Genomic DNA, 12,391 nt, shown 5'->3' on the forward strand with positions numbered 1-12,391 from the left:
GGTTGCCAGGGTGGATACACAAGTATAGTCCCACGCCAACTGTCTGCCACCCTTCCACTGTCGCAGTGTGATTCCGTCTGGTCGGCCGGCAAAGCTAACAGAGTCACGGTTCAGTAGGTTGCGGTTCTCTCTCTCCGCTGGACACTGAGCAGAGGCAAGGCTTCTTTTAATGATGTCATTGACTTCGTCGTGTCTAGTGTGCCAACCACACGATTTTCCACAGTGCAGGCCATGCAATCCATTTTCGTCAGCATCTGCCTCGCCGCAAATTCACCTATGAACAGTGTGAATAGGGGCAGCAAGACGGAGAGCGACTGCAATACGGAGCTCCTGCGGATTAAGACGTGTACCTGTCGCAGACCTAGGGACTGCCAAAAGGAAGTCCCCTGCATGGGGAGCCTGCACAGCTGTGAGGCGTGCACGATCACTGGGGGTTGTTGCTGCCTCCAGCAAAGCTGTGGCTTCTTTGTCTACAATGGGGCTGTCCCAACTGGATTGTTTCTTGGCTTTCGGCATGGCTGGTCTGAGTGCTGGGTCTGCCATGGCACCCCATTTCGTGTCGCATTCCGTGTAGTGGGGGTCCTGTATCCCCGCTACATCACTCAGGGTGTCAGGTAGAATTTCCTTAACCAGGTCATCTGATGCTGAGGAGGAAGACAGGAAGGCTGGGACAGCAATTTGGGTAGCAGTGCGGACACCCAAGCCACCGAGCCTAACAGGAAGAGTGGCTTGTTTCCACTGGCATTCGTTGAGGGAAAGGTTAACAACTTTTTCCAGCATGGTCTTCAGTAAAAGGTCATACTCTTCAAGCTTTCGGCTGTTGTAAGATGGGGCGCACCTCAGAAAGTAGGTTAGCCTCGGAAGGGATAGGCATTTGGTGAGGAGATAAAAAGCATCGTGGGCATCGATGTCACCTATTCTGTCTTCCATCCTCCAAAGGTCTGCGATTTTCTTGTCAAGGATCTCCTCAATGGCGTTAGACCCAAGGGGGGCTCCAAGGAGGGTGCTGTTCTCGGCCCTAATGACATGGGCTCCAGGCAAGGCAGACCTTATTCTAGCTACGATGTCTGGGTTGGAAGAGACTACTTCACACTTGGAAGGGTTCAGGACAAGACCCAGGCTTACTTCTTGCTCTCTTATTTTCCTGATATCTGCCAAGAGATGGTTTACGGTGCCAGCTATAGTGCCATCATCCAAAAACCAGATGTTGAACTCGCTGGACAAGCTTTCTGTGATTTCTTTTAAGACTAAGGAGAAAAGAAGGGGAGCAAGAGGATCACCTTGCTGAACACCTTCACATTATCTGATTTCATGTTCACCAAAGAGTAGTTTTGACTCACCACTGTAGCACGATAGTATGAACGGGTAGAGGGGCCGGAAATGGCGATGTACGGCACAAAGTACTGCATCTCTTCTGACCATGTTGAAGGCATTCTTAAAGTCCAGTTTGAGCAGGGCCTTTTCATCAGAAATGTTGGTGATGTATGCTCGTGCTGCATGGGTAGCCGCTTCACAGCCTTGGGGGATTCCAAATCCTAGCTGGATTGGTTTCAGCAATTCAGCCGCTTGCTGGCTGACTACCCTCGTAGCAGCCTTGGCAATCAGGCGTCGGAGAGTGTTGCCAACAGCGATTGGCCTGATTCCTTCGTCCTTCTTTTTGAGAGCACAGAGGGAGGCACCAAAAAAGAGAGGCCTGATGACCTCAGGTATCTCACCAGCCAGGCACATGTTGACGAACCTTGTGAGTTCCATAAGAAGATCTTGTGCAGCATCACCAACTGCAGGATTTAACATTTGCTTGATGTGTTGAGGTTTTAACCCTGTAAAGCCGCCTGCTGACCCAGGTGGAAAAGAAAGGGCTGCTTTGTAGACCTCAGATTCACCAACGATTAATGGGTCTGAAATGGTGTCGGATGATGGCGGAACGATGTTGTCGCCTTGAGGGGCTCTGGGTGGGTGCTTGCTTTGCAGGGCCCGTGCTGTGGCAGAGTTTCGAGGAGCAATTTTCTCGTCACTGGTGAGAACTCTAATAGCACTTGCGGTATTTCCCTCTTCAATTTTCTTGGTGATTTGTGCTCTGATTTTGTACGTTTCCGGTATGTTGTTGTTACCGTTTCTGCGGTGGATGTGTTTTGCTCGGAGAGGCAGGCGAACTAGGTTGTCCCCCCTTGGGTATTCATTTATCGCCCTCAGGACCGAGGAAGCAAGTGATTTGTCCCTCCTTGGAGGGACGGTGAGGCATACATTGCCAAACAGAAGGACATTATGCCACGCGTGCATGTTTTCCGGGGCATCATTGACCTTTTTCAGAAGATTACAGAGTTTGGCTGCTGCAGTTGGGCGGGCTGCTTTTGGGATGTGTGGTAATGTTCTAGCAGACGTCGCTATGATCGCTTGGGTGAGGTTTTCAGATGAGATTAGAATAATGGGAGTCTCTTCTCTAACTGTTAATGGCAGCTGGCCATTGCTTCCCTTTGGAAGCTGGTGGGAACCACTGCATCTTACCTCGTTGACGGTGTGAAAGCGGATAACACCACCGTTGGAGTTTATGGCGGTGTTTTTGTTGCATACTCGGCAAAAACCTCTTTTAGGAGCAGTTGTTGGTATCTCAAAGCTTGTGGAGTCCTGCCTGACCGCTGGGACCCCTTCCATTTCAACTCGGTTGGGAGAGTTAAACTGTGCATTGTTCTATAGAAGGGGGGGGGGGCAAACACACTGGGTCATGGCCAAGCAACTGCCAGCAACTGGGTGTGGAGGCAGCAACTGGGTGTGGAGCCAGCAACTGGGTGAGGAGCCAGCAACTGGGTGAGGAGCCAGCAACTGGTTGTGGAGGCATCAACTGGGTGTGGAGCCAGCAACTGGGTGTGGAGCCAGCAACTGGGTGTGGAGCCAGCAACTGGGTGAGGAGCCAGCAACTGGGTGTGGAGCCAGCAACTGGGTGTGGAGGCATCAACTGGGTGTGGAGCCAGCAACTGGGTGAGGAGCCAGCAACTGGGTGAGGAGCCAGCAACTGGGTGAGGAGCCAGCAACTGGGTGAGGAGCCAGCAACTGGGTGAGGAGCCAGCAACTGGGTGTGGAGCCAGCAACTGGGTGTGGAGCCAGCAACTGGGTGTGGAGGCAGCAACTGGGTGTGGAGCCAGCAACTGGGTGTGGAGGCAGCAACTGGGTGTGGAGCCAGCAACTGGGTGAGGAGCCAGCAACTGGGTGTGGAGCCAGCAACTGGGTGAGGAGCCAGCAACTGGGTGAGGAGCCAGCAACTGGGTGAGGAGCCAGCAACTGGGTGAGGAGCAAGCAACTGGGTGAGGAGCCAGCAACTGGGTGTGGAGGCAGCAACTGAGTGTGGAGCCAGCAACTGGGTGTGGAGCCAGCAACTGGGTGAGGAGCCAGCAACTGGGTGAGGAGCGAGAAACTGGGTGTGGAGCCAGCAACTGGGTGTGGAGCCAGCAACTGGGTGTGGAGCCAGCAACTGGGTGTGGAGCCAGCAACTGGGTGTGGAGCCAGCAACTGGGTGAGGAGCCAGCAACTGGGTGTGGAGCCAGCAACTGGGTGTGGAGCCAGCAACTGGGTGAGGAGCCAGCAACTGGGTGTGGAGGCCGTGATTGGTTGTGGAGGCATCAACTGGGTGTGGAGCCAGCAACTGGGTGTGGAGGCCGCGGCTAGGTGTGGAGGCATATATATATATATATATATATATATATATATATATATATATATATATATATATATATATATATATATATATATATATATTATTATTAAATATGACCGAAATAGTAAGATTAATAATTCAAACACGAATTTTCTCAATCTTTCGTACATTTCTTTTCACTGTTGGTGGTAATTCAAAAATCAATTCTCCAAAATTCATTTATATTTCTAGTCTGACGCGACACTTCAGCGCGTTTCGTAAAACTTATTACATTTTCAAAGACTTTAGTTTACACATACACAACTGAATAGAACTTACACATCTCCGATTTGTTTATATCTACATTTGAGTGAGGTGGATAGGGTGAGGTGGTATTAATAGGGTATTAAATTCATCAACACAAGACAGAACATATATATATATATATATATATATATATATATATATATATATATATATATATATATATATATATATATATATATATATATATATATATATACATATATATATATATATATATATATATATGTCGTACCTAGTAGCCAGAATGCACTTCTCGGCCTACTATGCGATGCCCGATTTGCCTAATAAGCCAAGTTTTCTTGAATTAATAAATTTTCTCTAATTTTTTTCTTATGAAATGATAAAGCTACCCATTTCATTATGCATGAGGTCAATTTTTTTTTATTGGAGTTAAAATTAACGTAGATATAAGACCGAACCTAACCAACCCTACCTAACCTAACCTAACCTATATCTATAGGTTAGGTTAGGTTAGGTAGCCGAAAAAGTTAGGTTAGGTAGTCGAAAAACAATTAATTCATGAAAACTTGGCTTATTAGGCAAATTGGGCCTTGCATAGTAGGCTGAGAAGTGCGTTCTGGCTACTAGGTACGACATATATATATATACATATATATATATATATACATATATATATATACATATATATATATATATATATATATATATATATATATATATATATATATATATATATATTATATATATATATATATATATATATATATATATATATATGTATATATATATATGTATATATATATATATATATATATATGTATATATATATATGTCGTACCTAGTAGCCAGAACGCACTTCTCTGCCTACTATTCAAGGCCCGATTTGCCTAATAAGCCAAGTTTTCCTGAATTAATATATTTTCTCTAATTTTTTTCTATGAAATGATAAAGCTACCCATTTCATTATGTATGAGGTCATTTTTTTGGTATTGGAGTTAAAATTAACGTAGATATATGACCGAACCTAACCAACTCTACCTAACCTAACTTAACCTATCTCTATAGGTTAGGTTAGGTTAAGTAGCCGAAAAAGTTAGGTTAGGTTAGGTAGGTTAGGTAGTCGAAAAACAATTAATTCATGAAAACTTGGCTTATTAGGCAAATCGGGCCTTGCATAGTAGGCAGAGAAGTGCGTTCTGGCTACTAGGTACGACATATATATATATATATATATATATATATATATATATATATATATATATATATATATATATATATATATATATATATATATATATATATATATCCTGCAATATATACCCTGCAATATATACCCTACAATATACACCTTGCAATATATACCTTGCAATATATGCCCTGCATTATATGCCCTGCTATATATGCCCTGCAATATATACTCTGCAATATATACCCTGCAGTATATACCCTTCAATATATACCCTGCAATATATACCCTGCAATATATATATCCTTCAATATATACCCTGCAATATATACCCTTCAATATATACTCTGCAATATATACCCTGCAATATATACCCTGCAATATATACCCTTCAATATATACCTTGCAATATATATATATATATATATATATATATATATATATATATATATATATATATATATATATATATATATATATATATATATATATATATATATATATTTTGCAGGGTATATATACCCTGCAATATATACTCTACAATATATACCCTGCAATATATACCCTTCAATATATACTCTGCAATATATACCCCTGCAATATATACCCTTCAATATATACCCTGCAATATATATACCCTGCAATATATATACCCTGCAATATATATACCCTGCAATATATATACCCTGCAATATATATACCCTTCAATATATACTCTACAATATATACCCTGCAATATATACCTTTCAATATATACTCTGCAATATATACCCCTGCAATATATACCCCTGCAATATATATACCCTTCAATATATACCCTGCAATATATACCCTTCAATATATACTCTACAATATATACCCTGCAATATATACCCCTGCAATATATACCCCTGCAATATATACCCTGTAACATATACCCTGCAATATATATACCCTGCAATATATACCCATGCAATATTTACCTTGCAATATATACCCTGCAATATATTCCCATGCAATATATACCCTGCAATATATTCCCTGCAATATATACCCTGCAGTATATACCCTTCAATATGTACCCTGCAATATATACCCTTCAATATATACCCTGCAATATATACCCTGCAATATATACCCCTGCAATATATACCCTACAATATATATCCTGCAATATATACCCTGCAATATATACCCCTGCAATATATACCCTACAATATATACTGCTTTAATATATACCCTGCAATATATACTGCTTTAATATATACCCTGCAATATATACCCATCAATATATACCCTACAATATATACTCCTGCAATATATACCCCTGCAATATATACCCTGCAATATATACCAATCAATATATACCCTACAATATATACTCCTGCAATATATACCCTGCAATATATACCCTGCAATAGATACTCTGCAGTCGGTGATGTGCTCTACCCCCAGGGCGTTAGAGTAGGAAGAGCCCTATACCCACGTGACCCTAGAGTAGGTAGAGCCCAGTACTTCAGTGACCCTAGAGTAGGTAGAACCCTGTACCTCCTTGACCCTAGAGTAGGTAGAGCCCAGTACTTCAGTGACCCTAGAGTAGGTAGAACCCTGTACCTCCTTGACCCTAGAGTAGGTAGAGCCCAGTACTTCAGTGACCCTAGAGTAGGTAGAACCCTGTACCTCCTTGACCCTAGAGTAGGTAGAGCCCAGTACTTCAGTGACCCTACAGTAGGTAGAGCCCTATACCTCCTTGACCCTAGACATTTATAAGTTATTATATACAATCAATTTAGAAGATTTTAAAGCCGAATTTGAGTAATGCGTGTGTGAAGGGGAGATGAGGAAGAGGAGATAAGGAAGAGGGGATGAGGAAGAAGAGATGATCAAAAGGAGATGAGGAAGAGGAGACGTGTGAAGGAAGAGATGAGGAAGGGGAGATAATTAAGTGGGGATGAGGAAGAAGAGATGAGGAATGAGCTACAAACTTCTGGAGAATAACTCACATCTGAGGCGAGTTACCTGCCGCTCTCATATGAATGTTTTAATGATTAGCACAATATAAAATAGTCAGGAAATACGTGCCTCACTTTAATAACATTTTTGTGGTTTTACTTAAACAGTTCAGTGTTGAGTGAATTACGTTAATGTTCTAGCAGTTACACAACTACTGGGCTCTGAAACTCTTCACATTAACCTTCAGATAACATTGACTACTTTCGGAAACCTTTGATCCCAAAATGTAACCTAAACTATATGGAGTTGTTTATCAAGTGTGAGAGTTGAGGGTGGGTGGTGTTGGGTGGCGGGGGGGGGGGGGGGGGCTCACTTGGCGCACACGGTGAAGGTGAAGGCTTCGTCAGTGCCCAGGATGTAGGCGGGAGGCTTGAGCACCACCTCGTAGCGAGGCAGCACGAACTCCTCCACCTTGAAGGTCACACTCTGCTGTTGGCCCCGGGGCGTCTTCACGAACAGCGTGTACAATCCCTGACAAAAATGGTCGGATTAGCTACATCAAATATTTTGACACATTAAACATATTTTTTCATCATTATTCAAGAATCAGTAATAAATAATTCCTAGTGATGAGGAGCAAGTTATTAAGTATCATCAGTCAACAGCAAGATATTTTTGTTGTTTGTTAGTGACCAAAATGTGACATAATAACTCTAAACCACGATAAGTTGGTGCTTAATGTACCCGAGGTCCAAAGTCTCTAGTGGTCTTGATGGGGCCACGAAGTAGGCGGCTTGTCAAAGGTCCCTGAATTATTCCTATGATTCTTTTCAACTGAATTAATGTCTCTGTATCTACTGCTTCGACAAGTAGGTGATATCAAGGACTTATTATCTAAGGTGAAAATCATCTCTTGTTTTGTGTCCTCCAGAAAACACTGTTAGGTCTCATGATGATGCACTTTGTGAGTTATATTACACATTTTAATAATGTGGTCTGGATTATTATACTACAAATTGTTTAGTATTCTAAAAGTTCCACTGAGATCCGCCCTGTCATGTCCGGTGTGTAGTGTTGTTAGTCCTGCTCTGGCTCTCAACCGTTCCTGGAACGACTTGTTCAGTTGAACAACCACTTTCTTGTCCTTCAAATTAACGTTTCGTTTGACTATTCACAAGGTCTTGTTGACATTTTTACCGCAGCGGCGTCTACTTGTTGAGCAACTGTCAGTGACTGGTGGATCATAAGGCCTAGGTGCTTCTCTTCATCAATCTCCACCATGTTCGTCTTGTTGATATGGTAGTTATAGTGTATACTGATATGCTCTGCAACCACCGTTTTGCATTTGTAATATTAAATCGCCTTGCAAAAAATTAACCTTTTTTTGCTTCCCAGTTTATCATAGATTCTAATGTCATCAGTAAATTTGATTATTTGGTTTCTAATGTTCTCTTCTATATCGTGTTATATATTACATGAAGAGTTGGTCCCTTGATGGAACCTTGCGGTGCTACACTTGGCATTCTAAACTATATTTATATCCACCTGAGACAACCTCTTGCCTTCCTTGTTGTATATTTTTTTTAACCAATCAAATGTTTTACCATTTATCCTACGTGGAGAGAGTCTTTCATGTGGTCCATTATCTATAGCTTTAGAGAAGTCCACGTACACTATATCTGCTGTTCTGCACTTGGGTCTCAGCTAACATCTTAGTTTACTCGTGTTTCTTCAGGAAAGACGCAAGTTACCCTTCAAGAGCCGCAGTTACTTGGTTCATCCTCCAAGTGAATGGTATGTTTATGTCCCCAGAAGTGTGGATGACAATATTATTCCTGCAGGTCTCTGTCCAGGGTCAACACAGTCACCACAACCACAGGTTGTTCAGCCAGCAGCAGAAGGAAGCCCTCTCCCGCCCCAGGACGATAGACCAGAGCCCCCAGGGCGGTGTACCAGAGCCCCAAGGACGATAGACCAGAGCCCCCAGGACGGTGTACCAGAGCCCCCAACACGATAGACATAAGCCCCCAGGACGGTGTATCAGAGCCCCCAGGACGGTGTACCAGAGCCCCATGGACGGTGTACCAGAGCCCCCAGGACGGTGCACCAGAGCCCCCAAGACGGTGTACCAGAGCCCCCAGGACGGTGCACCTAAGCCGCCAGGACGGTGCACCAGAGCCCCAAGGACCGTGTACCAGAGCCCCCAGGACCGTGTACTCGAGCCCCCAGGACGGTGTACCGGAGCCCCCAGGACGGTGTACCGGAGCCCCCAGGACGGTGCACCTAAGCCGCCAGGATGGTGCACCAGAGCCCCCAGGACCGTGTACTCGAGCCCCCAGGACGGTGTACCGGAGCCCCCAGGATGGTGTACCGGAGCCCCCAGGACGGTGCACCAGAGTCCCCAGGACGGTGTACCAGAGCCCCCAGGACGGTGCACCAGAGCCCCCAGAACCGTGTACTCGAGCCCCCAGGACGGTGTACCGGAGCCCCCAGGACGGTGTACCGGAGCCCCCAGGACGGTGCACCAGAGCCCCCAGAACCGTGTACTCGAGCCCCCAGGACGGTGTACCAGAGCCCCCAGGACGGTGTACCAGAGCCCCCAGGACGGTGCACCAGAGCCCCCAGGACGGTGCACCTAAGCCGCCAGGACGGTGCACCAGAGCCCCCAGGACCGTGTACTCGAGCCCCCAGGACGGTGTACCGGAGCCCCCAGGACGGTGCACCAGAGCCCCCAGGACCGTGTACTCGAGCCCCCAGGACGGTGTACCAGAGCCCCCAGGACGGTGCACCAGAGCCCCCAGGACGGTGCACCTAAGCCGCCAGGACGGTGCACTAGAGCCCCCAGGACCGTGTACTCGAGCCCCCAGGACGGTGTACCGGAGCCTCCAGGACGGTGTACCAGAGCCCCCAGGACGGTGCACCAGAGCCCCCAGAACCGTGTACTCGAGCCCCCAGGACGGTGTACCAGAGCCCCCAGGACGGTGTACCAGAGCCCCCAGGACGGTGCACCAGAGCCCCCAGGACGGTGCACCTAAGCCGCCAGGACGGTGCACCAGAGCCCCCAGGACCGTGTACTCGAGCCCCCAGGACGGTGTACCGGAGCCCCCAGGACGGTGCACCAGAGCCCCCAGGACCGTGTACTCGAGCCCCCAGGACGGTGTACCAGAGCCCCCAGGACGGTGCACCAGAGCCCCCAGGACGGTGCACCTAAGCCGCCAGGACGGTGCACCAGAGCCCCCAGGACCGTGTACTCGAGCACCCAGGACGGTGTACCGGAGCCCCCAGGACGGTGCACCAGAGCCCCCAGGACCGTGTACTCGAGCCCCCAGGACGGTGTACCAGAGCCCCCAGGACGGTGCACCAGAGTCCCCAGGACAGTGCACCAGAGCCTCCAGGACAGTGCACCAGAGCCCCCAGGACGGTGCACCTGAGCCCCCAGGACGGTGCACCAGAGCCCCCAGGACCGTGTACTCGAGCCCCCAGGACGGTGCACCAGAGCCCCCAGGACGGTGCACCAGAGCCCCCAGGACGGTGCACCAGAGCCCCCAGGACGGTGCACCAGAGCCCCAGGACGGTGTATCAGAGCCCCCTGGACGGTGTATCAGAGCCCCCTGGACGGTGCGCCAGAACCCCTCACCAGAGCCCCCAGGACGGTGCACCAGAGCTCCCAGGACGGTGCACCAGAGCCCCCAGGACGGTGCACCAGAGCCTCCAGGACGGTGCACCAGAGCCCCCAGGACGGTGCACCAGAGCCCTCAGGACGGTGCATCAGAGCCCCAAGGACGGTGTACCAGAGCCCCCAGGACAGTGCAATTAACTGAGCCCCCAGGACGGTGCACCAGAGCCCCCAGGACGGTGCACCAGAGCCCCAGGACGGTGTATCAGAGCCCCCTGGACGGTGTATCAGAGCCCCCTGGACGGTGCGCCAGAACCCCTCACCAGAGCCCCCAGGACGGTGCACCAGAGCTCCCAGGACGGTGCACCAGAGCCCCCAGGACGGTGCACCAGAGCCTCCAGGACGGTGCACCAGAGCCCCCAGGACGGTGCACCAGAGCCCTCAGGACGGTGCATCAGAGCCCCAAGGACGGTGTACCAGAGCCCCCAGGACAGTGCAATTAACTGAGCCCCCAGGACGGTGCACCAGAGCCCCCAGTACGGTGCACCAGAGCCTCCAGGACGGTGCACCAGAGCCCCCAAGACGGTGCACCAGAGCCTCCAGGACGGTGTACCATAGCCCCCAGGACGGCCGGTGCACCAGAGCCCCCAGGACGGTGCACCAGAGCCCCCACGAAGGTGCACCAGAGCCCCCAGGACGGTGCACCAGAGCCCCCAGGACGGTGTACCAGAGCCCCCAGGACGGCCGGTGCACCAGAGCCCCCAGGACGGTGCACCAAAGCCCCCACGAAGGTGCACCAGAGCCCCCAGGACGGTGCACCAGAGCCCCCGGGACGGTGTACCAGAGCCCCCAGGACGGTGCACCAGAGCCCCTCACCAGAGCCCCCAGGACTGTGCACCAAAGCCCCCAGGACGGTGCACCAGAGCCCCCAAGACGGTGCACCAGAGCCCCCAGGACCGTATATCAGAGCCCCTCACCAGAGCCCCCAGGACTCTGCACCAGAGCCCCCAGGACGGTGCACCAGAGCCCCCAGGACGGTGTACCAGAGCCTCTAACCAGAGCCCCCAGGACGCTGTACCAGAGCCCCCAGGACGGTATATCAGAGCCCCTCACCAGAGCCCCCAGGACTCTGCACCAGAGCCCCCAGGACGGTGCACCAGAGCCCCCAGGACGGTGTACCAGAGCCTCTAACCAGAGCCCCCAGGACGCTGTACTAGAGCGCCCAGGACGGTGCACCAGAGCCCCCAGGACGGTGTACCAGAGCCCCCAGGACGGTGTACCAGAGCCCCCAGGACGGTGTACCAGAGCCCTCAGGACGTTGCACCAGACCCCCCAGAACGGTATACCAGAGCCCCCAGAATGGTGCACCAGAGCCCCCAGGACGGTGCACCAGAGCCCCCAGGACTGTGTACCAGAGCCCCCAGGACGGTGTACCAGAGCCCCCAGGACGGTGCACCAGAGCCCCCAGGACGGTGCGCCAGAGCCCCTCACCAGAGCCCCCAGGACGGTGTACCAGAGCCCCCAGGACAGTGTACCAGAGCCCCCAGGACGATGTACCAGAGCCCCCAGGACGGTGCACCAGAGCCCCCAGGACGGTGCACCAGAGCCCCCAGGACGGTGCACCAGAGCCCCAGGACGGTGCACTTGAGCCCCCAAGACGGTGTACCAGAGCCCCCAGGACGGTGTACCAGAGCCCCCAGGACGGTGTACCAGAGCCCCAGGACGGTGCAACTGAGCCCCC

At 49.6% G+C, this 12,391-nt stretch overlaps 1 protein-coding gene across 1 annotated transcript in view; it reads right to left on the reverse strand.

Moving 5' to 3' along the window:
• LOC123753511 (pregnancy zone protein-like) overlaps positions 1–12,391 on the reverse strand; it is a 176,535-nt gene that overhangs the window by 76,629 nt on the left and 87,515 nt on the right. The window contains exon 5 of the mRNA XM_069326611.1: positions 7,408–7,565. Within this exon, the coding sequence (XP_069182712.1) occupies positions 7,408–7,565 (158 nt within the window). The remainder of the gene's footprint in view (positions 1–7,407; positions 7,566–12,391) is intronic.

The sequence above is a fragment of the Procambarus clarkii genome, chromosome 18, assembly GCF_040958095.1.
Source record: "Procambarus clarkii isolate CNS0578487 chromosome 18, FALCON_Pclarkii_2.0, whole genome shotgun sequence".
NCBI lineage: Eukaryota > Metazoa > Arthropoda > Malacostraca > Decapoda > Cambaridae > Procambarus > Procambarus clarkii.